The 25,822-nt window shown below is 41.5% G+C and overlaps 3 protein-coding genes across 6 annotated transcripts; 1 reads left to right on the top strand and 2 right to left on the bottom strand.

Annotated features, from left to right (window-relative positions):
- Positions 1-40: 40 nt before the first annotated feature.
- On the bottom strand, positions 41-6,654 carry glmna (glomulin, FKBP associated protein a). Its single transcript, XM_008433364.3, has 19 exons — positions 6,520-6,654; positions 6,196-6,275; positions 5,061-5,186; positions 4,868-4,981; positions 4,675-4,783; positions 3,922-4,207; positions 3,735-3,834; positions 3,473-3,654; positions 3,279-3,332; positions 2,771-2,801; positions 2,454-2,543; positions 2,321-2,362; positions 2,133-2,206; positions 1,964-2,048; positions 1,764-1,873; positions 860-923; positions 567-702; positions 413-483; positions 41-330 (listed from the first exon to the last, which is right to left on the bottom strand). The coding sequence occupies exons 2-19, from the start codon at positions 6,232-6,234 to the stop codon at positions 208-210; spliced, it is 1,836 nt and encodes a 611-aa protein (XP_008431586.1). The 5' UTR covers positions 6,235-6,275; positions 6,520-6,654; the 3' UTR covers positions 41-207.
- rpap2 (RNA polymerase II associated protein 2) lies at positions 6,590-17,363 on the top strand. 2 transcript variants are annotated; one of them, XM_017309978.2, is made up of 12 exons: positions 6,590-6,727; positions 7,736-7,781; positions 7,869-7,983; positions 8,627-8,725; positions 8,836-8,901; positions 8,991-9,079; positions 9,165-9,200; positions 9,917-10,796; positions 11,627-11,721; positions 11,824-11,904; positions 13,988-14,056; positions 17,148-17,363. In XM_017309978.2, the coding sequence occupies exons 1-12, from the start codon at positions 6,673-6,675 to the stop codon at positions 17,290-17,292; spliced, it is 1,776 nt and encodes a 591-aa protein (XP_017165467.2). In that variant the 5' UTR covers positions 6,590-6,672; the 3' UTR covers positions 17,293-17,363. The 2 variants fall into 2 exon arrangements, with proteins under 2 accessions (XP_017165467.2, XP_017165466.2); XM_017309977.2 differs by having other exon boundaries at positions 9,162-9,200.
- Positions 17,364-19,556: 2,193 nt separating this feature from the next.
- gfi1aa (growth factor independent 1A transcription repressor a) lies at positions 19,557-25,585 on the bottom strand. 3 transcript variants are annotated; one of them, XM_017309851.2, is made up of 7 exons: positions 25,347-25,585; positions 23,507-23,680; positions 23,171-23,371; positions 22,376-22,788; positions 22,081-22,218; positions 20,085-20,250; positions 19,557-19,963 (listed from the first exon to the last, which is right to left on the bottom strand). In XM_017309851.2, the coding sequence occupies exons 2-7, from the start codon at positions 23,616-23,618 to the stop codon at positions 19,785-19,787; spliced, it is 1,209 nt and encodes a 402-aa protein (XP_017165340.1). In that variant the 5' UTR covers positions 23,619-23,680; positions 25,347-25,585; the 3' UTR covers positions 19,557-19,784. The 3 variants fall into 3 exon arrangements, with proteins under 3 accessions (XP_017165340.1, XP_008431588.1, XP_017165339.1); XM_008433366.3 differs by lacking the exon at positions 25,347-25,585 and having other exon boundaries at positions 23,507-24,013; XM_017309850.2 differs by lacking the exon at positions 25,347-25,585 and having other exon boundaries at positions 23,171-23,368; positions 23,507-24,002.
- Between the last annotated feature and the right edge of the window lie 237 nt (positions 25,586-25,822).

The raw sequence follows: 25,822 nt of genomic DNA, 5'->3' as shown, positions 1-25,822 counted from the left end.
TTTATCACATAGTAATAAAACCACAGATTTGAGTCAAATGTATGAAACTTTGTTTTTTATTATCAGTTACAGCTCTATCAGAATATACACAAGGTACAAGAGCTGACACTTTCATCATAGAAAATCTTATCTGAAATGGGGAGGAGAAACAGTCGAAGGGTTTGAAATAATACATTTACATATTAGGCCCCGCCCCCTTTTGTTTTGTTAGGCCCTGAGAAGTTGAGGCTCTCCTGCAGTTTCCAGGCCGTCCTTCACCTCCACCAGCTCCTCTATCCGCACCAACACGCTCTCGATCATGTCGAATGTGTGGAGCGCTGAGTGCAGAGCCTGAAACAAACCAGTCAGATTCAATCACATGTAATTGTCCAGCTTGGTTGTTTTTTCGTTTGGAAGCGATGGCCTAACTGACCTGAATCTGAGATTCTGATGTCATTTTTGGCAGCTTCTCCCCACCAACAGATACAGACAGCACCGACTCCTCTGTGGAAAAACATGCCGACGTGCCGTTAGAAAAACAAGCCGTCTCTGGTAGGCTGGAGGGAAATGTTTTTGCTGACTGTGACCTTTGGCGTTTTTCTTTTTCTTCTCCCTGGTGTCCTGCAGCTCCCTCTCATAGTGGGCTCTCGACATGTTCACGCCGACACGCAGAGGCTTCAGGAACGTATCTTCTATTTTATACAACTCGGTCCAGATGCCGGTCTGCAAGATGGCAAAATGTGAGCGACCCGCTACACTTTACAAATTTGAAACATGCACATAAGAAAATATAAATCAAATGTTTAAGGTTCCTTTTCTGTTTTTAGTAGCACGAGACCATAGGGTCTCCTCCCGCTGCCAGACTGCTATCTGCACTCACCTGGTTCTCTGTTACTTTGTCTCTGATGACCAGGTAGCGCAGCAGGTTCAGAGACTCCATGACTCTGCAGGAAAGAAATTAATAAAAATAAATTTTGGCCAGTATCAATATCTGGTATTAATATCTGGTAGAAGAACCACACTGTTGACACCAGTTCAGTCAAATGTCAAAATTCAGTCAGTGCTCCATCACTACATGACCAACTTCCCCTTCCAAACAGCAACAACATGGAAAAATTTTTTTATGGAAACAAAAATTTAATGTTTTTTTATTTTATTTTATTTTTATCATATTGACCCAGCTTTACATATCAGACTGACACAGATCTGTTAAAAATGGCTAATATCAGCCAATACTGATGTTGGTGTCAATACTCCGTACATCCCTAAAAATAATATGCGTAAGAATCTCTTGGGGAATTTGAGGGGAAGGTAAAGATTAGGGTGATGGCAAGGAGACCTTCCAGTATCCAAACAGTCAAAACTTTTGGTGGAAACGTGCAAAAAGCTGGTTTAGCCATTATAAGAAGTCTGCTGTAATACCAATAGAGATTTTCACCTGCTGGTTAATGAAATTGTAAATAATGATCAACATGCAAATCTCTAATAAAATGTGAAAAAAAATATATATCAATTTAAAAGAAAACAGGTTATTTTATGTTTTATTACTTTTTGAGAGACACCTGTCACTGCATGTTTTGGGTTGTCATTCTGATGGAAGGCCGACCTCTGACCTCTGTTTCCAGTTCAACTGTTATGAACTGGAAACAGTTCAAAAGACTCTTTCCAGTCCTTTGAAGTCTGTAACATGTTTTTTTTCCTTAATATAATAGAATAGAATTTCTCTCCTATCTTCCCTTTCCATCCTTTAGAACAATCTAGAATTAAAGTCTGTGTGTGCGTACCTGTCCAGGTAGTGCAGGAGATCCGTCTCTGGGCCGTCTGGAAGACTAAATACCTTGCGCAGCAAAGGCAGCAGGTGAACTCCCTCAAACCAGATGTTACCGTTACCCGGCTGCAGACACAAAGTGAGAGAGACGCTGCAGGTTGGCTCTCCGCTGCAGCACAAAACAGCAGGAGCAGTCAGCCTCAGAGGCCACTTTACCTGCAGAGCTGCATCGATCTGATTCTTGATGTTTTTAATGATGTAGCCTTCTACTCCCGAGTGGTTGCTAGTCCTGAGCATGTATCTGAGACGGGGAATAGCAACAAATTTAATAGACGGTGACAGGAAAACATTTGTGTAGTCTCTGTGGGGGGAATGCGGAGCTTACTGGAAAAATCTGTACTTGGCTTCAGTGTTGAACTTATCGATGCTGAGCTGGAACACCTTCAGTCCTTTAGTCCTCTGCAGCCAAACGACAAACACAAAAACCAGCAGGTCGTTTCTTCACACAAACTGTGGCGATCATCCAAATTGAATCTAAAGTAAAAAATGTTTAAAAATGGCCAGAGGTCCTACCAGATCATGCTTGGGGCAAATCGTCATGACCTTTACTAAGTTCTGAAAAGAAGACAAATGTTATTAGTGTGCAGAAAACTGCTTGAAACGTACTGAAGAGGGTTAAAGGAGACTTATAATGAACTGCGGTCACCTGAGGGACGGTGAGGAAGGTTCTGATCTCGAGCAGATCCGCTGGCAGACTGCCATCCTCCACCCGCACCAGACTCTTCTCATACAGCTCCTGTAAGGATGGAGAAACACAGAAATCACAGCCCTACCTAGCAAAGGTTTTCCAACACACTTTTAGTCTCATTAGACCACAGACTTCAATGAATTTTACTAGGAAATGAATGAGACAGTCCTAAACAGTGCAGACCACTGCCTAAATGCAGTAAAAACAGTTCTAAAAAATCTGATCAGCAAATATCTATTTAGAAAAAAAAAAAAGTGAGATTCAGTTTATCTTACCAGTCCTTTCTGTAGCCTGGAGGTCTCAGTTCTAGAGAAACAGAATCACAAGTGCCAAAGATGAACAGGTGTGACTCAAGTCCTTTCTTATTTATACCCTCAGCCTCAACTAGCCCATAAATCAGCACTTAATTCTTTTATTCTGGGCAATCAGCCCCCAAAAAATAAATTGGTATCGTCCGAAATCGGGATCAGCAGGTCAGGCTATCTGAAGATCGGTGACCAGCCCAGAAAACTCCAGTCGGTGCGCCCCTACACTAAGGCAAATCATTATTTGAACCCCGCTCTCCTTTTTAAAAGTTGCCTTGCTAAAAAATTAACACTTTGTGGTGGGTGTATTATTTTAAAGGAAGAACATCAACCAGGATTCTAGAAACAACATTTACCATATAAACTAATGCATATACGCAAATGCAGACCTCAGTCAGACAGAAACTCTGCGGCGGGGGCAGCAGCTAAAAACCTGAAAGGGTTTAGAAACTTCTATAGGGAGGAGCAGGTTCCTTACCGGGACAGAAGAATGGAAATGTGCTCCATGTTGCAGCGCAGACAGAAGACGGGGCTGTGGAGAGAGAATGGAGAGGCGTGAGAGTTAATTTTACATTTACACCCAAAATATTATCGCAATAATTGTTACAAAAACAGTCAATGTTTAAGGAGATGTGGCTGTTCGTCCAGTACTTTCTGGTTCCCCTGCGCTACCTGAAAACACTGGGGAAAGTATCGGCCGCCAGGTGATGGACGAAAACCAGGTGTGCCAAGCAGGCCAGGGAATTTTTGGGATAACGGACCTCCTCCTCCAGGAAGCCCGGAACCTCTTTCTTCTTAAGCAGTGGGTGGAACACCAGACCTGGGAGAGACTCTCCGACGGTGCCCAGAATGTCCTACAGAACCACAGAGAACCACAGGTTCACAGCTCAAACACCACACCACGCTGCAAGCATGCAGGGTTTACAATCCGTACCAGAATCTCTGCAGCAAAAGTCCGGAGTGGAGACAGTGGCAGTGTGTCTGGATCCCAGATCTGTATGTCCAGCAGAGGCTGGCTCAGGGTCTTCATGCAGCTACAGAGACACAGACGTTCGATCACACCGTTTTTTAAACAGCTCTAAACTAACAGGGAAACGTCAAGCTTTCTGTCTGCCACTCACAACTTCAGGAGTTCTGTCCGCAGCTCATCCTCTGCTCCCTCCTCCTGTCCACCCGCTGTTTTGTGGGATTTCCGCAGTTGATTCCCACTGCTCTGATTCAGCCTCGCCTCCTGCGCAAAGGGCCTGACAAACCGCGCGAGGTCGGCGCAGCAGCGGCCGAGCGAAAAGACGTCGTCCTCTTCTTGCTCCTTGGTGTCGGAGACGGGCAGCTTGGCCAGCTGGTCCAGGACGGAGGACAGGGTCATACCCAGGGAGGACGCCTTCCGGTCGCCCAGGCGCAGCAGCACTGAAGGGGGGCAGAGCAGGTGGTGGAAACTGAGCTGATGTGATTGGGAAAGTATTCAAACGCCTCTCAGTTCTTCACTTTCTACAACGACTGAGACGGATTATTCAGATTAATCGATTTTTGAAATCATCACTGACCAACTCAGTAATCAATTACTGTACAAAAAACCCATACATTTTGAATTTAAGATTAAACAAAACTTTCGTATAAAAACTCAAGTGTCATAGTTTTAGGTTCAAATCCTGTAAATAAAAGTTCCTATTAAAGACCTTATGGTATCCAATTATTAATAAGTTAATCCAAAAAATAATCAACATGTCAGTGGTATGAATAAACTTGACTTGAATAAATTACATTGATGTATGGAATTGTAATGTGACAAAATGAGAAAAAGGAGGTATGAATAATTTTGCGAGAAACTGAATTTCTGAGTCTGTTTTTGTGAGATTCTTAAAGGTACAGCTCACCTTTCTGTAGCGGGTTCAGAAGCAGATGGAGACTTTCGGCGATTCTGTCGGCGTCGTCATGTTCCAGCAGCTCCAGAAGGCCAATCAGCAACTCTTTGGGCCGGCAGGTCTGCAAAACCAGAGGAGACAAAACGTTTACAAACTCAGGCTCCAGACCCGTAGTGACAGTATGAATGCAAAGGTTTGGTCAGACCTCTAACAGATGGTTAAAAATGGCCAGGCACTGAGGGAGATGTTTGTCGTCTTTCCTCAGCAGCACCTGAACCAGCGGCGGCAGCAGGTTCCAGCCCATACTCCTCACCACGTTCTGCAGGTCGGTGTTAAAGGCAGCGTCAGGGATGGCAGAGAGAACCGCACGTCACCGACGTCTTCGCTAAGAAACGCACCTGATTCTTTTCATCCAGGACGATGCTGAGGACCTGCGGGCCGTGTCCCTCCTCGATGCAGCTCCGTCCCGCGATAGTGAATACATCGTGATCCTCGGGGCTGTAGCTGTCATCTGGGAGTGCCTGCTGTTTAGAGAACACACAAAGAGGTAAAGATGTCTATTGGAGGCAATTACGAAGGAAGAAAATGTGAGCAAATGTCTCCTGTCAAGCTATTTAGTGGACCGATTCCTACAAAAGTATCGGTGCACCGATGTGAAAGATATTACACAGTTGATGTAATCTGAATTAGGGATTCGTGATATATAGACATCAACATCGGTATTGGCCAAAATTAGTCATTTTTTAATATATTAGTATCAGTAAAGTATAAGTAAATCTGGGCAAATGTTAACTGATGTTTGTTTCCATCTCTTTACGTTTCATCGTGTGATGGTAATGACGCGACTGAAGCCCTGATTTGTGCTTCAGTCAGCGGGTCTGACTGAAGCACAAAAGCAATGTCAGCAATTTTTTAAGAGTCACAATGGTGGAGAAATATATTATTCAGGCAAATATTGGTTATCGGGCATATTTGCAGTAATATCAAATATTGGCATTGTCCAAATTTTTCAAATTGGTACATTCTTAATCTGAATTGTATCAAATATGTCAATGATATATATATATATATGTACTTATAAATTATTGTTATATATTGCAAAAAGGGGTAATGAAAACACTTTTTTTACTTTGCCTACTCCTTTTTGTTGTGTTTTCTTATTTCAATTGAAATAAATCAAATAATTTGCTTCCTTAGATCTTGTACCTGTAAGGTTGAACCAGATGATCGAGAGGAACAACTGCCCTTCACTTTGTCTGCTACACCTGGGATTTTTTTATTTTATTTAATTTTTTTAAATCACACAAACTGACATTAACCCTCATAATACATTTAAGCCTCTTCTCTCCTAGAGGACAGGAAGAATGTTCTGGAAGAACAAAGAATTTCACACCCTTTAGGAGCTTCTGCCTCAGACAAGGAGGGGGATCTTGGCTGAGGGCTGCGTCAGAGGAAAACACAAAAACCCAGAATATGTGGTGTTTGGAAACTAAATCAATAAAGCGTGTTTGGATGGACATGAGTAGCACTTACACATCTCTGGACCACATCACTGAGCTGCTCCAGAGCCATCTCTGCTGTCCTCACATGGGCTGGATCTTCACCAAGTAATCCTTCAAAAAAAAAAAAAAAGGGCAGAATTAATAATTAATTAATTAAACCGCCGCGCACAAGGCGACCGTGTAATCCACACATACAAATAAGAGGTTATTTAAGGCTACGGTAAGCAGTGAATCCCCGCAGCTTCCAGCAAACTAGATGCTAGTCCTGATTCTGAATGATCTGAACTCAGGGAGAAGCGAAGACGCCTCGGTGGACAAAACAAGCGTACATTACAGAGAAAATAGAGTCACACACCTTGTCTTCATGCCCTCAAATAGCCCGGTTGCAAACAAAAACACACGCTTAAATACTTTCCGAATACAGCGTGAATAACTGGTACGGCCGTACCGGCTGCCGTACAATGGGTACGTCACGAGGTCAGAGTTGAACGGAGAGAAAACAAGCAGCATGGAGACAGAAGAGAGGAGGAGGAGAGGAGGTTCTGCTAAAAGCTCCAAAAAAGGTCCAATTTTCAGGCTGTTACCTGAAGAGCAGCTTTGTTATGGCTGCTAACAAGCTAACAGAAGAGCAGTTTACTGTCCGGCTGAAACAAACATGAATGTAACCGCCATTTTTAGCTTCTTTGTGTGCTACTTAAAGCTACGTGCCCGACTTTATTGTAACTTCAGTTAATTTCTCTTTAGATATAGTTTGTCATCTGTGGAAAATTTCAGTTAGTGTTTCTATTTATTAAATGTAATTTTAATTAAAAGTAATGGCTCCCCAAAACAAGCGTTCGTGGGCTGTAGTGACATCACACAAGGTATACAGCAGTTGATGGAGTAATTCAGAAGAAGTCATTTGTGTTTTCCTGGGATGTTTTTCACTATTTATTTGGAGGTTCTCATCAAATGTTACCTTCAAAGACGTTGAGCTGTGTATGACAGCAAAATATTTGAATTAGAATTTTCTAAACTAATGTTTAGAAAATAGGCGGCTTCTCTCAAACATCATAGCGCCATAGTAGCGCTTCATTCTATTTGTCTGGAAATCCCATCGCTTCCAAGTTGAACCTGTTATTTGTGTCCGTTGAGAAACTGTGTTTGGCTAATTGTTGAGTTGCTAACACTGAACAAACATGTTTACAGTTCTATATGTGCTGCTGTTTTAATGCAATACAAATTTATTCAGCAGCCATATTGTGCGAGATCCCCAAATGTCACAGATAATTTTCATATTTCAGAGGTAGATCTTGCATTTCTGATTGGTAACTTGGAAGCTCTGACTTTTGACTACAAGTAGAATTAGCTGCCTGTTGTGATGCCATTGGTGCAAATAAACCCAGAGCAGAATTTGTGCTTATTTCTTAGTGTGCTTTTAAAAAACTTTGTGTCAAATGAAACTCCATCTTTGGAAAGCCAGACTATTTTACCCCAGCTGTGTTTTTATGGCCAGGACGCATCAGGTCTGTTGGTGAAGAAAATGAAACCAGAGAAAATTATATTAAACTCTCTTCTGGTTTGCCTAACAGGTGGGAAATGTGTCAAAGTACGGACCGCAGAAGAAGAAGCGAGGAGGTGTGAAAACAATTTACGCTAGTAAGCCTTTCGGGCTCACGGCTCAGACAGTATTTGGGAAATGTCAACTTGTGCTTTATTTATCAGGAGAGAGGAGGTGAAGGAGAGGCTGAGGGAGAAGCTGGAGCTGGAGAGGAGAGCCCTTAAGGTAGTGGAGCGCCTCCTAGAGGACAGCGTGGCTGAAGACTTCCTGATTGACTGTGTATGTAGCTGATCTTACTTTCTTTATATTGATTTATATTTCACTGTATATGTCTGAGGAATATGAGACAACATCATTCAATGAATCTGGGCTGTCCACTATTTGTGGATATTTATTCAGCTTTTTTGTTCTACGTGAAAAAAGTGGCATAAGGTATTTCATATAATATCTTAAGCATTCTGTCATTGTAAAATACATTAACAGTAAAAAAAACTTTGGTATGAATTAACAGGCAACATGGGCTGTCAGGACAAACTGCTCCACCGATGTTTTTAATTCTATGTGCCTTATGCTAATTTCTAAAAATCAGGGCAGCCATGTTGTTTTTGTTGTATTTGACTGAAATGGTTCAGCTCAATAATACTTTATTCAGTGATAAAGTGAAGCATCTTCATAGCATCATTATCAATGGTGATGGCTGTTACTTCATGTCACGCAGTACCAATCAAACGTGTACCAACTAAATCTATATCTACTGCAAACAGCTGCTGATTGCGTCATCCTCTTATGCTTGAATGAGATGTAATAGGATCAACAATTCAGATTTAGAAATGTGGAAGTTCCACTTTTGAAAAATAAATACAAAAATTAAACAAATAAATGAAAAATGTCATGTTTCACTTTCTTTCTCTCTTCCTCACAGGCCAAGCTCATAACTCCTGCTAACTACAAAGACACTGTGGAGGAGAGATTCATCGCCAAACTCTGTGGTTATCCTGCATGTCCAAACAAACTGGGCAAGGTAGAACTCTTAGGCTGGTCTGCCCGGACCTGTGAACGAACTACAACTCTCACATTTTAAAAAGTTCAGATTCACTTTGTCGTGACTCATCTACACTGTTCAATCTCTAGATCCCAAACCAACGGTTTAAAATATCTACCAAAACAAACCGGGTTTATGACATCACAGAGCGGAAGGTGAGTTCTTTTTATTTTTCTTTACCACTATCGGGTCATTTTTTTCAGAGAAATATTTGAAAAGCTGCACTCCTGTTGTTTGTGTCTAGTGTTTTTGCAGCAACTTCTGCTACAAGGCTTCCAAACACTATGAGCTGCAGATATCGAAGACGCCTCTTTGGCTCAGGCAGCATGAAAGGTGAGCAGCTTCTTTCTTTTCTCTGTTCTCAGGAAGTCATCTTGGAATATAAAAAGCATTCTGTTTGCTTTATGTCTCTCAGCAGTCCCCCAGAGGTGAGGTTGCTGAAGAAAGGAGAGGGGTATGTACTGCTGCTTAAAGATTTCCACACAGTGAGCTAGTCATGTGAAAAAAAAAATTACCTATGAGTATTTTTGATATATTTGGACACATATTGAATATCAATTTTAACAATTTGAAGCAGCTGATGAACTAAAGCCAATAAAAACTAGGATTGCACTAAATGGAGTTTTCTAAAACGCCTAACCTGCTGACACTGTCGGGTGTCATAATGTCGCCATGCACCTGCAATATTCCAATCATATTTGATAGAAAACCACTGAACAAAACCCATCAAGTGATACAAACTGCACATGAAGTAGTTCTCTCAAATATACTTGAATTTAGAATGTTCTTTTCAGACCTTTGCAGAGTTAGATGAGATCTGTTTCAATTTCATTTGTCTATATCGGGCCAACTGACAACAGGTGTTGTCTCAAGTCTAAAAAGTCTTTCCAGTTCAATCACACAGACATTCTAATTGATCCTAGATATCAATTCATTGTTCAAAGTAGATTAAAACATTTCCAAGGAAACCCACATTGTATTGAATCATTCACTCCTCCTCCTTCACATCTAAGAATCTGCTGACGGGCCAAAATGAAGAAAATTGGTGCACTAATAGTTATTAAGGATAAATGTCTTTTATTTTCTTCAATTGAAAATACACCTGAAAATCAGTTTTTGCATCGATTTGAGTCGAGGTTTTAAGTAGACTGAAGGTGTGTGTCTGTCCAGTGGGAGTTCTGGTGAGGAGGTGCTGCTGTCCGAGAGGCGCCTCAAAGAGGAGGACATCGAGGACCCCCTGGCTGCCCCGCCTCAGGACCCTCCTGCCTCCGAGCGCAGCGCCGCAGGAAGTGACCTCAGCCAGAGCAGCGACAGCGAACAGGAGCAGGACTTCGTCTCCAGCGTGGTCCCCCAGCGCCGGAGAGCCCAGGTGAGCTGGGCTGACCTGCCCAGACACACAGACGGAGACGGGAAGCAGAGCGAGCAGCGACAGATTGACGAGCCAGAGGAGAGGAAGAGAGCAGGAGGAGATGATGCGTCTCCTGAGGACAGACCTGTAGAGGAGGCCACAGCAAAGCTGAATGAGTGTAGCGTGTCGGAGAGAGTCCATCCCATCTCTGACCTGCCTGTAAACTCACACACTGAACCCTCAGCTGGAAGCAAACGGGCTCCAAACCTGGCGGCTCTCAGCATCACCCAGGTGGGGATGAGCCAGAGAGGAGCAGCCGGGCTGCGGGGTCTCCTGATCACCCACTCTGGAAACGCCAATCCTGACTCGGTGCGGCTCAATCTGCTGGCGTGCCTGAAGAGGACGCTAAAGGAGTGGTGCACAGACGACACTCTGTGCTTCCTGTACGGAGCCAACCGTTCTCTGGGATCCCCGTTCGCCAACGTAAAGGAAACGCAGGAAGAGGAGCTGGACGAAGATGACCTCGAGGACGAGGACGACGTGACGGAGCCAGGCGCCGAAGAGCAGGACAGGGGGCGGTCGGCTGCAGCTCCGGACTACGAGACGCTGCGGAAGGAGACCGAGCGGCTGCAGCTCAGAGTCACAGAGTTTTACAGAGGGACGTGGATTCTGCCTGAGGAGGAGGAGATGAAGCCCATCAAGGTGAGCGGAGGAACACAGACGGCACGGTGGAACTTTGTGTCATTCTGTATAAACTGGGGATGCACCGACCCACTTTTTTCACTTCTGATACAGAAAACAATATCTGAGGCTTAGTATGCAAATCTCAAAAAAAGTCAGATTTCCATAACACTCATCTTTAAAAAATATGCAAAAAAATCTATCTTTCATAATTTTGTCGTTCAGAAATAATTCATGTAATTCCAATAGACCTAAAACAGTCTATCGAGTCTCCTATGACTCCCCCACTCCGCTCCTTCAGACAGAAAAAATCTGTTACCTGTCATGGTAACAGATTTCGCTGGGCAACAAATTGTCCAGTTAATGTGATAAATGATTATATGTTGCTTTGAGTTTGAGACCATTTTCAAGCCATCTACTGGTAAAGGGGGTATGATGCAAAAACACATTCTCAAAGGGTAGATAAGGTAATTTTATTTATATAGCACATTTTCAACAACTCAAAAGATCAATAAACTTTCTATTCTAATGAACATATAACACTGGAACTGGACGACATTTTAAATATCCAAAATGAATAAACAAAACAACAGAAACAACAAATAAAATATGAAGTTTCTGTAAACAAATGGGGCTAGGTGAGACCAAACTGAAGACTATCTGTCATCTGGTTTTTGGTAGAAAGAGAGAAAAGAGAAAAATGATAAATTTTACAAATGGAAATTACTGATCTTGTTTTAATTTATCATTTTTGATTTGTTGTTTATTGCAACAGGCCTGTATGTATGTTTTATGTGGTGAGTGTGTGCATATCTGATTGAACTGAGTGCTATATGTTGTGTGTTGTGCAGGAGACAGAATCGAAGGATCCAGTTTTGCCGCCGATTGATTCCCAGGCTCAGAACCTCATCCAGAAACGGATTACAGTGGAGAAACTCAGCAGCTGGTGTGTGTGTGTGTGTGTGTGTGTTATCACAACTGTATTCTATGAACATGATCTTTTTTTTAATATTGTTTATTAGTTTTAACCTCAGAATGTATTGCACAGTCTCAGGAACGTTGTAGGTCCGGTGGGCCTCACCATGAGTGACATCTCCACAGACCTGAACAACCTGGTCAGGACTTTCAGGTGGGAGCGCCACACACACTCATACACACTTCTCCTGACAATGCTCCAGTTTTCCTTCATGTAATTGAGTTTTAGTTTTAGAACAAACGTATTAGGAGATTATTTCTGTTTGAAGTTCAGTGAAAACCTTTATGCAAATCTACGGTTTTAGCTTTAAATTGAGGAAGAATCCTCCATTCTCTGTTTGTGCCTCAATTAATTTGAAAGAAATATGGTTTATTTCCTGGAGCATGTGTGGGATTTTTTTCCTCACAACTCCCCCTTTCAGCTCCTTCAGACTAGCCTGCAGCAATTAGCAATCACCTGGTGAAACTGCACATCTGCTGAGCTCATTATATGAGCTACTTCTCAGTGTAACGCTGGTGAAAACGTGAAAGGGTTAACAAAGGAGCCATGTTGTGATGACTTTCTGAAGGCAGAGTTTCAGAAAGACCAGGAGTTTTTTAAAAAGACAGAGTCCCAGTTTCAAAGAGTTAAATTTCTTTTAACTCACATTTGATATATACAGCATTTTTATTGCAACTGAAGTTAACACAGTCACTTTAATGTGCTATAAAATGGTACAATTAGTGGATTTATTCTTCTTTATTCTTCTTTCTAAAACATCTCCACTCAGACTTTACAGAGCATGTGCATAAAGGCAAGTTTTCAGGTCTTTCCAGATATCCCATGTTTTATGTGAGTCTGGACCTTCACAAAGAGTTTGCCTTCAATCCAGTTTTGATCCATCTGAGTGTGTTAGATTTTGAGCTGGTCAGAGGTCATTTAGAGCTTTTAAAACCTAATGGAAAGCATAAGCTAAGAACAATGACTCATCCAGTGTGACGTCTTTATTCTTCTGTCTGCAGAGACATGAATTAAACCAGGATCACATTATTCTGGTTAATAAAGAACAAAACAGGAGTTTAATTATGGGGATAATCATGGAACTGAATTATGGAATCAATTGGTTATTTACTTCAGTTCCACATTATTGGATTTATTTGTTCAACTTTGCTGCCCTCTACTGGTAAGGTTGAGGCATGTCAGGACATTTGGTTTAAATGGGTAACTTGACTTTATAGCATACCATGTTATTACCCTTTCTTCTTTAGGAACTTAAAATTCAAGAAATGTCACTTTTTTCTGCAAACACAAGTGATTACATCTGTTTGTTTTGTTTATTTATTTTTTTTGTGTTGTGGTAAAACTGCGACAGTCCAGTTCAGTAAAACTGAACTGCTGGTTTAAAAAGGCATAATTGTGTCTAATCATTCTCACATTCTGCTGTTCTTTTTATTATTATTATTATTATTATTATTATTATTATTATTATTATTATTTGCTAATTAGGTGATATCTAAAGCCAACTGGTGACACTGGATTTTATTTAGGGTATCAGAGTAAGCAGAACTGAATATACAATATGCATGTGACACTGATTTCTATTTGTGTATCATTTTCCTTCCACTCAGCACCTATGTGCTTGCTTGTGTTGGTCTGTCACATAAAATCTCAATAAAATGCAGAAACTTCTGATTTTCACCTTCACCTGTTCAAATGTTAAAGAATTCAATGGGTGTGAATACTTTGTCAAGAAATGGTCTATTTAAAGTTAACCAAGCAGAGCAAACACTTCCAGAGTCCAGCTTCCTGCAGGAAGTCCAGCTGTCAAAAACCCAACAGCGGTGGGTTTGGTAGTGTTCATCAGGATTTTTTTTTCTTTCTGTTTGCAGAAAGTCACATTAAAGCTGCAGTATGTAACTTTTATAAGCAATATGTTTTTTCCATATTTGTTAAAACTGTCACCAGATAATCTGTGAAAGGTTTGATCTTCTCCACATCCTCTTTGAGCTACTATTGCGTCTGTAGAAATGCACCGCTGCACCAAAACAACCAATCAGAGCCAGGAGGAGGAGCTTGGCGCTGTTAATGGTCAACAAATATGTAAAAACATGTTTTCTGTAAAAGTTACATACTGCAGCTTTAAGGTGCAATGTGACGAAGGTCAGCTGCTCTGACCTGGACAGAGTGTGTTTCTGCTGCATCATATTTTTATCCTGATCTTATGGTTTCTTCTGCTTCTTTATGTTTCTGTCTCCAGGTTCAGCAACACCAACATCATCCACAAAACCCCAGAGTGGACGCTGATAGCCGTGGTGCTTCTGCATCTGTGAGTTCACAACATGCTGCTTCTCATTTCATTTTACCCAAGACGCTACGAGCCGGAGGATTGTTTTGGCCATGCCATATGGTACATAGGTGCGTGTGTGTGTGTGTGTGTGTGTGTGTGCGTGAACAGTTCCGTGCTGCTCCCGTCTGAGTACACACAGCCTTATCTTGGCCTGATTACCTTGTCTCCGGATCCGTGATCCACCACAGAAGGCACACTTTTGTCAAACGAAACACACACACCTAAACACAGCACACACTCCTCAGGCCCGACCGGTCTGGGAAAAGCCTCACCTGATCCTGATTTATGGCTGCCTCAGTGGTCCAGCTCTGTTTGCTCAGTGCTTACCTTCAGGGTAAGCCCTGTTGAGACCAACCGTGGTGTGATATGTACGGCGCGTCGGCCCCGCTGGAGAAAGGAGCCGCTAACACCAGAAAACTTCTTGAATCGGGCCGCAGCGGTGATTATACATCCATTATTCTGACGATTAATCAATTAATCGGCAGAGAAATTAGGCTCATTCTGCAATTTGTTATTAAATCACATAAGTCTTTTCATACATTATAGAAAATGCATTAAAAGATGCAATTAAACAAATAATTCAGTTAATTTTTTAAACAAGAAAGTAATTATTTTATTGCTTAACATGCAATCCTTTGAACTCTTCATCATTTGTAGCAAAAGATAAATCTGCAGCTAAAACATCTTCTCAACATCAACATGTGAGAGGATGAGAGAACCTTTCTCCTTGACTTAACATCAATAAAGCATAGTACAGTTTTTTTATTAGATTAACCTATTAATAATTGGAATAGTTGGCTGAATTTAATTTAATTTTGTACAGTTTTGGTTTAATTTCCCCTGTGTGTTCTTTTTTTCAGTGAATTACCTTTTTGTTTTTTGAGTCTGTATATTCCACTTAACGATTAATCGATTACTAAATTAGTTGCCGGTTATTTCTGTAATCATTTCATCACGATTAATCGTTTCAGCCGTTATCTTAAATTGGATGAACTTGGGTGTTCCAGCGTTTTGAAGGACGCCTGTGTTATTAACTTTATGCATATGTAAACCTCTGGTTCGATTAGAGCTGATTCTCATTTTTCTTCTACCAATCACGGCTTTTTATAGTGCAGTTCCACTAAAACAATGAATCGCCTGACCCCATCATGTGACTTTTCTCCTATATATCTCAGACTGAAGTGGCTATTGACTCATAAAGAGCCTCTATATTAAAACGCCGTTCACCAAATGTGGCTGGACCGTCCCGTGTCGCCGCGGTGCTCTATGATTTCATCGGTTCCCATTGAACTCGTCTTCCACTCCATCCTTCCATTCCTCCATCATGAATAATTTGTTGTGCTGTCTTATCTGTCCACTGCGTGGCAGCTGTGGAGCTCGTCTGGCCTCTATTGTTTGGGCCAGCTGAATAATAGATACCCGCCTCCCCCCCCGTAGCTGCAACACTAGACCCTGAGTTGAACCGGAGATTAACCGGCAGAGCCGCTCCAGTCCAGGAGAGACAACAGGTAGGGAGGAGGGGGCGGAGCTTAGGAACAAGACTTCAAGGGGAAGGATTTGATGATTTCCATTTTGTCATTTTAAAAATACAATCTTTCATGTGTTTTAGTGGTATTCGATATGGACTTTAGGTTTTATCACAATAATTTGTGGTAATATGATCATAACAATAAAAGTGACAATAAAAATTATTTATTACTCCTTTTGGTAACACTTTATTTGAAGAGGGATGAATAAGACTGTCATGACACTGTCATAAACATGACATAACACCTGTCATGAACATGAATAAGCCTTCATGAATATTTATGACTGTTGTCATAAAGCGTCATTCGGTAAATCATGACACGTTTAATACAAAGTTGACATTATTCAAAATGTCTTTATTATGACAATTTGACATTAACCAAAAAATCATTACTGATATAAATTTGTTATAAAAGTATTACTGATTGCACTTTAAAAAGTAGGTAACTTTATGTTATTAAAGGTAAAGTTTAAACAGTAATGATTTCTTGGTTAATGTCAAATTGTCATAACAAAGACATTTTGAATAATGTCAACGTTGTATTAAAAGTGTCATAATTTACCAAATGATGCTTTATGACAACAGTCATAAATATTCATGAAGGCTTATTCATGTTCATGACAGGTGTTATGTCATGTTTATGACAGGTGTTATGTCATGTTTATGACAGTGTCATGACAGTCTTATTCACCCCCTTCAAATAAAGTGTTACCCTTCTTTTTTGGGTAACTGTGACTGCATGGCGAAGCAATCAGAGCTCCATAAACACAAGTACTGCTTTTAAAAAATATATATGTAATGCTCTCCTTTAGGAAAACAGTCGCATAAAGAAGAGTGATTTGTATCACTAAGCTCCACACTGTAACTGTATTTAAAATATATATTTTTTCTTTTAATTGATACTTAGTGGAGAAATTAGTGTAACTAATAATCCCATCAATACCAACAATTTTGGGAGAGGTTAAAGATCATTAACTGGAATTTGACATGACAAAATTCTTATCATAACAAATTTATCACAATAAATGATGAACAATAATAAATGCTCATTCATACCTTTGCTGTATATCTAAAAGTTGCAGGAATGCAGCCTGAGACCACTGGGTTAGAGTAAACAACTGCTTTATTTATATTCTCTTTCTGTGTGATGTTCCCACTGCGTCCGCTGATCTTCTCTCTGTTATTTCTACAGATGCACTGATCAGAGATCGTGTGGCTGATTTTTCAGTTTAATGATAAACTAGACCCACTGCGCCCCCTTTCTATTGCTCTCGACCTCTTTAAGAACTTCAGTCATTATTTTTTTCTAGTTTTCCTTCCATAAAAGCTCATATTTATTTACACTGGAAGGAGAGGTGACGTCACACAGTGTGTGTGATAAAGAAGTTGTTCTGAAACAGGTTTTTAACTACTTTAAAACAGGCAAAAATCCTAATAGATTTTACAATCTGAAGCTGTATTTTCCATCTGGTATAATCCGTTAGCATAGCGATGTGCCATGAGGTCCCACGGTCTGCTGTGTGTGTGTTCTGTCGTCTCCAGGCTGTCCTTCGTGTCTCCGGTGGTGCGGGACGCCCTGGAGGTGTCGGCGTCAGTGCAGTATTTGAACACCCTGATGGAGGAGCTCGGCCTGCAGCAGCACGACCTTCTCAGCGTGGTTCAGCTCTTCAAATCCTCAACAAACTGATGAAAAGTTGACCTGAAGAAGTATTGTAAATATTTTTAATCAGATTAAAAACCGATCATTTAAAGAAATGACGAATGTGTGTGTTTTGTGAGAATTTCATTTTTACCAAATAAAAGTAATTTTAAAAAGTCAAAGTGCAGACTACAGCCTTCATGCACAGATTATTTAATTTCCACCATTGGCAAAGATTTGTGAAAAAAAAACAGTTGTAAAAGTGCACAGATATGAAATTTGGGCCAATACCAATATCTGATATTAATATTGCGGTTATGGCCAATAACCGATAATTACTCATTTTGTATGCTTTATAAGCATATTCCACTAAAAGAGGTAAAAAAAAATACATCTGACATTTCTTCTCTCTTAAACACGTCCAGTTTTCTCTCTTTCTGCAGGTGTAGGCGCGGACTGCTGAGGTGGTGATGCGTTCTCTCATCCTTCTTTCCCTTTAAACATTTTCTCTACGTTTCTTCTTTTCTTTTCTGTCGTCTCGTCCATAACATTTGGATTAAACACATGAAGCAAGTTTTGTAAATGTATGTAAAATAGTGCATCATAGCAACATCCATAATCCACTTCTGAAAGTAAATCTGTTGGGCCTCATGTATGTTGATAACAGGTGTAACATTAATTGTGGCGTTGATGAAAAATAAGCATTTAACGGTTTTTCTCGTTTGTTTTTATTTTTACAGTGAATAAATGAGGCTAATAAAAAGTCTGATCTATTTAAAGGTTTTTCGACGTGTCTGCTCGTATGTGACGCGGAGCCGGATTATGTGCACAATCTGTGGCCAACTATGTGCAAATCACATCCTTGAGGCTTCAATATTTAACCAAGGCAGAGGCAACTAAAAATCACACCCAGCTTTTCCCCAGTGAAAGCAGCCTGTCCACACAGCCGCTTATTGCTGCAGTTAGAGGCTCTACTACTGTAATAAAAGTTGCTCAAATCCTGCAGACTTCCTTTACGTTGCCTTTTATGGCCTCCCCCCCCATTGTCATTTGTTATATGGGGACTTGAATGATTACTTTGCCTGAGAATATTTATTTTTGGCCAGATGGCGCACGCTGCGAAACGTTCCTCTGCTTCAATATGTGAGATACGAGCTCTGAGCTGCCATGCAGATTGGGGGTTTGTGATTGATGGTCTGCATGACTTCACATAGAGCTTCTTGTTTTTCTTGACGCTCAGAAAAATCAGCGGAGCGACGCAGAGAGGAGCACAGCACTGATACTCTCAGGTGGATCTTGTGTGAATTGGGCCCACTCTTCTGCCCCTCCAGATATGCAGTGATGTGAAAAGATAACTTAAGTGTTCACATAAATGTTTGAAATCATCAGATTTGAAATGCATTTGAATTTTTAATAAATGGAAAATGCAGTTTTCAGATTATTTTTTTTTTAGTACAGACAAAAAAAACAGTCCAAACCAACCTGCCTGAAACTTGGTAATGATTCTTTTACCTGGATGAAGGGGAATTTTGTCCCGCTCATATTCATAGAAATGTTTTGTTTTTTTCCCATCCATCAGCTCATTGGTTCTGCAGCATAGTCCAAGTATGCTTCTGTTTAAGGTCATGACCTGATGGCAGGGAAAAAAAACCCTCAGTATTTTAGTTCCATCAGTTAAGACAAGTGGTTCAGGTCCTGGAGAAGCAAAGCAGCCCAAACTATCATCCCACCAACACCGCGTGTGACTGTTGCTATGACGATTTCCTGAAGTGCAGTCTTACTTTAACTCCAGATGAAACAGGACGAACACCACAGAACATTTTGATGAGATTTTGGTTTTCATCTCTATTCCAGGGCATGAGGTTGTGTTTTGAGACGTTTCGCCCTACGTGATGGTGTCAGACAGGTTCTGTTTATTATGTGTTTTCCTGCCACACAGTGCAATTTTATGACACAATCATGTAACTATGGTACCTTCAGTTGTTATAAAACTGCTGCATATCAAATATGACTTTGTAATTGAACACCTTGAAATTGGGCCTCTGTCTCTTTAAGAAACTGCTGCTCTTTCTGACAGGAAGTCATCACAACATGGTTCCTCTATTAACCCTTTTCCATCTCTGCTCTGAGAAGTAGCTGCTTTAATGAGCTCATCAGATGTGCAACTCCACCAGATGTTTGCTAATTGTTGCAGGGTTACAGCTCATATAAATAATTCTTTATTTTTGTGCCACCCCATGAAAGGATGGCACCCCGTGTGGGGAGCCACAGTGGATGTGTGGGGTTGGGGGGGATAGGAAATCAGCATATGAGACCTTTAAGTTAACATTTAATCCATGTTTATATAAACAAATAGAAGACATTTTATAAAGCTGATCCAAATGTTCAATCTTGGAAATGTATCATTTAGCTCCCTTTTTGTAATAATTGTGAAAACAAATGATAAATATCAGTTAAATAGTAAGAAAAAAAAAAACAGCAGTTCAGAACAGGAAACGAAAACGTCGGCCCATGCTCAGTGGAAATCTGAGGAAATCAGCTCATTTCAGTCCGTGCTGCGTCTCCTTGTGCCTCCGCAGGTCCACCTTCCTCTGGAAGCCTTTCCCACAGAGGTCGCAGCCAAACGGCTTGAAGCCTGTGTGCTTCCTGCTGTGGGTGATCAGGTTGGAGCTCTGACTGAAAGCCTTCCCACACACCTGGCACTTGTGTGGCTTCTCGCCTGCAGAGGGGAACAAACGGTTGAAACGTTCGATCACGTTGGAAGGAGGAGATGAATCCCATCATGTTATTCCCACATATATGTATGTGTGTACTGTATATATGTGGCTCGTCTGTCTCACCTGTGTGGATGAAAGTGTGCTTTTTCATGTCGGACTTCTGGTGGAACCTCTTGCCGCAGTACTGGCAGGGATAGGGCCGAGTGTCTGAGTGGATGAGCAGGTGGGTGGAGAGGGTGGAGGAACGCTTAAAGCTCTTCCCGCAGATTTTACAGCTGAAGCTCCTTTCCTGTTCAAAAAATCACGTCACCAATCGTTTAGAGAAATTATATTCTAATATTCATCACATACAGAGCAAAAAATACCCTTCTCAAGTTAAAACATACATAAAACAATATATTTTTGCTATAAGTGGAAAAAATCTGCCAGTGAAACTGGTAGTTTAAAAAAAAAAAATCAATATTAAGGAATTTATGGCTTTTTAAAAAGAAAAAAACAGCTAAATGTTACTGAAAAGTTACTTGAAAGTTAGTTTTGTCTTATTTCAGAGTGTTAAGATATTTACACAGAAAATATAAATACTTGGTAAGATTGATGTTTGGGCTTTTTGTTGGTCTCATCAGTATTTCTGGAGGCAGCTCTACTCAATAAATCTGAATTTAGTCATCAGGTTGGTATCTCAGTAATTCTGTTCAAATAGCAATTCTTTATACACACAGTAGTATATTTTGTGTTATTTCCTGTCATTTTTGATGATTATGGCTTAAGCCAGTACCAATAAAATCATTTTATGATTATGTTAAGACATAATCCTGAAGAAGACTGATGACCTGACAGGTGTCCACGGGTTAGCCACAAAATATTCACCAACAGCTGTATCCGATTATTGTCTTGTAAAGTTGAGTGGAAGGAAAAACTTTGGTAGGAAAGGATTTACATGTAAACGGGTCAAACTCCTGCCTTGAGAACATGGAGAGGCTAAACGCTTTCAGGGGTTAGTGAAGTTTGTGTGTAGCTGCTCCTGAACCACAGAGGTGAGAAGCATCTGAGCCGGATAACAGGAGTAAAGTTTCCATTGCATTTAGAAACCAAAGCTCCAGAGTCTGGAGGAAGAGTCATGAGCAGAAGCAACATGAACAGAATCCATGTTGCTTGAGGTCCAGCTTTTTTGTTTCCAATCATTAGTTATGTTTTTCATCCAATTATCGTGAATTGCAAACGAACTTTTAAAATGGCAAAAATAAAAAAAAGGAATATAGAAAATAGAAAATGCAAGTTAGGCGTGTTTCCATCCACCGGTTTGGAATGAATCCCCAAATAATGTTGATGTGCGTGTGTGTGTGTGTGTGTGTGTGTGTGTGTGTGTGTGTGTGTGAAATTGGGGAAATACTTTTGAATTTTGCTGCTTTCGTCTTTTCAACCTTCTCTAATGAGCGTTTTTAAAAAAATGACGGAAGCAGCTGGAGATGATTTGGAGAGCCAGGTTATCTGAAATTCCAGAGCTCTTCATTCTTCCACCTGCTGACCGGCTCTATGGAGATTCTGAGGTTATTTTCCAGCTGGACTTGGTGCCTAATTACTGCCAAAGGCACCAAAAGCTGCTTCAATAACTCTGATGTTGCTGTGATTTGACTAAGTAACAGTAAAGACAGAAGATGAGCTCAGAGAGCTGAAGGAGCCATTAGCGCTTCACCTCCATGCCACACCGCATTCCTGCAGGAATTTATGCAAAAGGAGCTCTGACTGATTCCAAATCTTTAGTATTTCTGGTAAGTCCAGATTTCTGTATAAATGTTTTTTCTATTTTAGAGAAATTAGCTCGGAATTTTATGAACTATAAGCCATAATCGTCAAAATTAATTTAAAACGCTTCAAATTGGTCACTCTGTCCCATGTTTTTATATATGAGTTGCATGAGTTAAATTACTGAAATAAATGAACTTTTTGATTATATTTGAATTTACTCCACCGATATGAATTGCTATTTACTAATAGCAATTAGTAAATAGCAATTTACTATATATATTCATCAGGGCCTTTTGCATAAATTCTGACCACGTGGGCCCTCAAAGGCCCCTGAGCGTCGTCTTCCTGGATGGTTTCAGACTGAGGCTGGTACCTGGGAGTGAACAGCTCGGTGCTGATCCAGGCTCACTGCATGTCCGAAGGTTTTCCCGCAGATCCCGCACTCAAAAGGCCGCGTCCCGCTGTGTGAGCGCCGGACATGAACCTCCAGGCCGTGGGGCGTGGAGAAAACCTTTGGGTAATAAAACACAATAAAATTAGAAACGTATGGGGGTGGGATATATAATATGTTTAAAATTATATATTTTTTCATTTATTTAAATTAAATGTGTAAGAAATCTGGCCATCCCCAGATTAAAACAGGATTTGTCTTTAAAGTAAAGCGCCACCTTGCAGCATTTGATGCACTTGTAGGATCCGTTTTCCTCCAGGTTAGAGTGCAGAAAGACTTCCTCAGATTTGATTTCCTTCTGCTTGGCCTCAGCGTACAGCTCGCCCCCGACCCGCATCCTGTAGATCCCGCGGGCCGCGCACGGGGAATACTCCTGGTAACAGCCGGACCCGAGGCCCCGCTGCGGGTAAACGCGCTCACTGCCGCCGCCGCCGCCGCATTGCTCTGTCCCGTAGATCCCCGCTGCGGGTGAATGGGACCCCCCGTGGCCCCGGATATGCCGCTGGCGCTGGTAGGGCCCCTGAACCAGATGCCTCAGATCTGCGCCGGAGTACGCCGACCAGGAGTAAGGAAGGAGCGGGATGTTGAAGGGGGCGTCCTCCGCTGCGGGTGTGGGGCATTTCTCCGAGTCTAGGGGGCGGAAGGGGTAGAGGGGGCATTTAGGAGATTTCATTTCAATAACTTGGAGATATAGATCATTGTTTCTGACATAAATATTCAAGAATCAGAGTAAGAAAGAAATTAGTTTGGTTTAATCATTTTTGTTTTATCATTTGTGCCTCAATCTTTATCAATTGTCGTTTCAAATTTAATAATAAAATAATAATAATAATAATAATAATAATAATAATAATAATAATATTAATAATAATAATACAAGTCAGGAAATAAAAACGATTAATATGAATGAAAATATTAGGAACTTATTTGATCAAAACTCGTTCAGTTCCCCGTCGGCAGAAATTCCAACAAACTTTTCAACTTTTCCGGATAAGATGAGTTTGTCGCAGACCTGGTGAGGAAGACGGAGACGGCGGACGCCAGAAATCACAGTCGGAGTGGGGCTCACACCCGCTGCCGCCGCAGCTCAGCGGGGAGCTGGAGGACAGCGACCCCCCGGACCGCCGGCTCGACCCCGGGGACTCCCTGCCGGCGCTCAGGCTCTCCTCGGGCTCCAGTTTGGTTGCGAACTCCCCCTGAGACCTGCTGGCTGCTGACAGCGCGGGGAAACGCATCTTTTATTTGAATCATTTCCACTGACAAGCAAAAACAAACAAGCAAGCAAACAAAAAGAAAACTCGCTCCTATGCTACAGTTCCCATTGATAATTAAGCAGACATGTACCCACCTGCGCGTACGTGTGCCAGGAGAGTGTCCAGCCTGGAGTAGCCATCGTCCGGGCAGCGGGGCTGGTGGTAGCTGTGGGCCCGTTTGCTCTTCACCAGGAAGGACCTCGGCATGATGCGGGACTCTTGAAGCTCCTCGGCTCTTCCTCTCTCGCCAAGCGGCTCGGAGCGTCTCTCTGGACAGATTGGAACACCGCTGCTTGTCAGGCGAGACGGCGTTTGGGATTTCTGGCCCCTCATTACGCATGCTCAGAAACAAGCGGTGCAGTTCACCAGATGTCACCAGGGGGCAGGATGCCAAAAGCGTGGCGGACCCCCCTCCTACACACACCCGCTTTCTGCCCCGCTGTCCACCGGGAGTTACATTAGTTATTATGTCCTTTGATACTTTCTGTCCTCTATAGATGGTGTGTCCACTCCGAGGAAGATGAGTTGGACATCATATCGATGAGTGTTTTATTATTTTAATTAGTGGATTAAACAAGCAAACAAAGGATTTTAAAATAGAATACAATATATTCTATATATTTATGTTTGTAATTAATCTGAAATGTATAGTTTGTAGACAAGAGCAAAGCTGGAACTGAATGTCCACGTTATGACATGCGCAGTTCAGGTGAAATATGTTATTGTTTTTAAAATGTCCATCAATATGTTTATTGTTGTCCTGCTATCGTGCCCCCTGTTGAATGTCTGTCCCTCACACCAGACCAAGATTTAAATTAAAACGTTAGCGGAATTTTGCGGTATTTTAAAGAAATGATCGATAATAAATACAACACAAAGCCTGTTGTCAACATGGTGGTTTAAACAGCCGAATCCTGTTTGGAGGACAAACTAAATGACGGAAATGTTCACAATAAAACATATTTGCAAACACGAGAAGAAATGAAAATAAATAAATAACTCCTTAGAAAACCGTAAACACATTTTAAGCTGATGTGCTTTTTAATTAATATACAGTATTAAACTAATATCTGTTATATTGGAAGTTGAAAGCTAAAACTATTCTGGATCCATCCCTCTACAGAATCCAATCAGCTGTTTTTGTTTTGTTTTTTTATTTTTTTTATATGGATTCATGGTTGACCTCACGGCTCGTTTAAAAGGAATCCGAGAAGAATCAGGATGTGCTTCTTATTTTTCTTTCTCTCTCTCTTTTTTTATTTTTAAATTTTTTTATCAGACCTTTAGAGTTCCATCAGAACAACACAGAAATAAAACTCCCTAAAATGTACACATTTCTGTCTCGTCATAGAAGAAGTCCAACGTCTCTAAAAGCGTGTTTGTTGTCGCCGGTCAGGCCGGACCGGGCTCGGTTCTGATGGATAATGACCCGCCTGTTGGCCCGGCTGAAAAGTGATCCGGTTAATGAGATGCACGACAGCCTGCTGGTGGGGAGCGCGGCTATCGCTTTACAGCCTCACTGCTTCAGCTTACCTGCACTGACTTCAGCCTTATTGTTTTACATCATTAAAGCCTGCGCTGCCTTGTCGGGCCGGGCCGAACCGAGCCGGGCCGGGCCGGGCCGGGTTGAGGCCCAGTCAGGCGGCCCGCGGAGCAGGAAGGGGAGTTTAAGAACCGTATGGAATGGTGAGCACAGGTTGAATCACATGAAGACATTTTCAGCAGAAATCTGTCAGACTGTGAATCCAAATCATTGCAAAGCCTCTGGAAACTGTTTAAGGTCAGTTTGAAAAAGCAAAGCAGCATCGATTTTCTTTTTGTGTTTGCTGCAGCTTGTTGTGGGAGCAGAGTTTGTTTGCAGCAGCTGCATCAAGTGAGAGAAGTGCAATCAGAAGGCAGATAGGCATGAAGCTGAAACACATGTCTGATACTCACAGAGCCGTGATACTGCAGCCACCATGTCCCAGTTCTGAGGACACACTCTGTCCTAGTGTTTGTATGGGTGCCTGTGTGTGTGTGTGTGTGTGTGTGTCTGTGTCTAAATGCTCCCCAAAACTGCAGAAAGTCACCACAAGCGACTTTCTTCTAAAAGAACCACACTTCACTGACTCTGACGCCTATTTACTCTCTCTCTTTCACACACATTCTTGTTTTCTTCCCCCTCCCCTCAGAAATTAATTTTCCTGTTAGTCAGCCATGACAGAAACACAGAAACACTGATTCATGCTTTGATAAAAGAAGGCAGTGGAGCTCGAATCGTTCTGCATATGCATTGAACTGAAATAAATCATGTTGCCTTTTAAAACTGGACTTCCCTCTTCTTTAAGGGGGCTAAAGGGGGAGGCAGGGTGGGGGATAGCTTCATTCCCTGTTTGACACTTCATGCTCAAATTTTACGAATAGACTTTTAT

The sequence above is a fragment of the Poecilia reticulata genome, chromosome 17 (genome assembly GCF_904066995.2).
Source record: "Poecilia reticulata chromosome 17, P_reticulata-male-v2, whole genome shotgun sequence".
Lineage (NCBI taxonomy): Eukaryota > Metazoa > Chordata > Actinopteri > Cyprinodontiformes > Poeciliidae > Poecilia > Poecilia reticulata.
Note: the sequence above shows the minus strand (reverse complement) of the source record. Positions and strands in the feature narration are given on the sequence as shown.

Excerpts from the sequence above, each read along its gene's own strand:
- gfi1aa (XM_008433366.3), bottom strand. The coding sequence starts at position 23,744 with ATGAGGGGCCAGAAATCCCAAACGCCGTCTCGCCTGACAAGCAGCGGT. Across the intron at positions 23,372-23,506 it reads CCTGGCACACGTACGCGCAG|CAGCCAGCAGGTCTCAGGGG; the intron begins GTGGGTACATGT and ends CCGCGCTGTCAG. Across the intron at positions 20,251-22,080 it reads ACCGAGCTGTTCACTCCCAG|GAAAGGAGCTTCAGCTGTAA; the intron begins GTACCAGCCTCA and ends TTTTTTGAACAG.
- rpap2 (XM_017309977.2), top strand. The coding sequence starts at position 6,673 with ATGGAGACAGAAGAGAGGAGGAGGAGAGGAGGTTCTGCTAAAAGCTCC. Across the intron at positions 8,726-8,835 it reads GTCCAAACAAACTGGGCAAG|ATCCCAAACCAACGGTTTAA; the intron begins GTAGAACTCTTA and ends TTCAATCTCTAG. Across the intron at positions 9,201-9,916 it reads TTGCTGAAGAAAGGAGAGGG|TGGGAGTTCTGGTGAGGAGG; the intron begins GTATGTACTGCT and ends GTGTCTGTCCAG.
- glmna (XM_008433364.3), bottom strand. The coding sequence starts at position 6,234 with ATGGCTCTGGAGCAGCTCAGTGATGTGGTCCAGAGATGT. Across the intron at positions 3,835-3,921 it reads CGGACAGAACTCCTGAAGTT|CTGCATGAAGACCCTGAGCC; the intron begins GTGAGTGGCAGA and ends GTGTCTCTGTAG. Across the intron at positions 703-859 it reads ACAAAGTAACAGAGAACCAG|ACCGGCATCTGGACCGAGTT; the intron begins GTGAGTGCAGAT and ends GCCATCTTGCAG.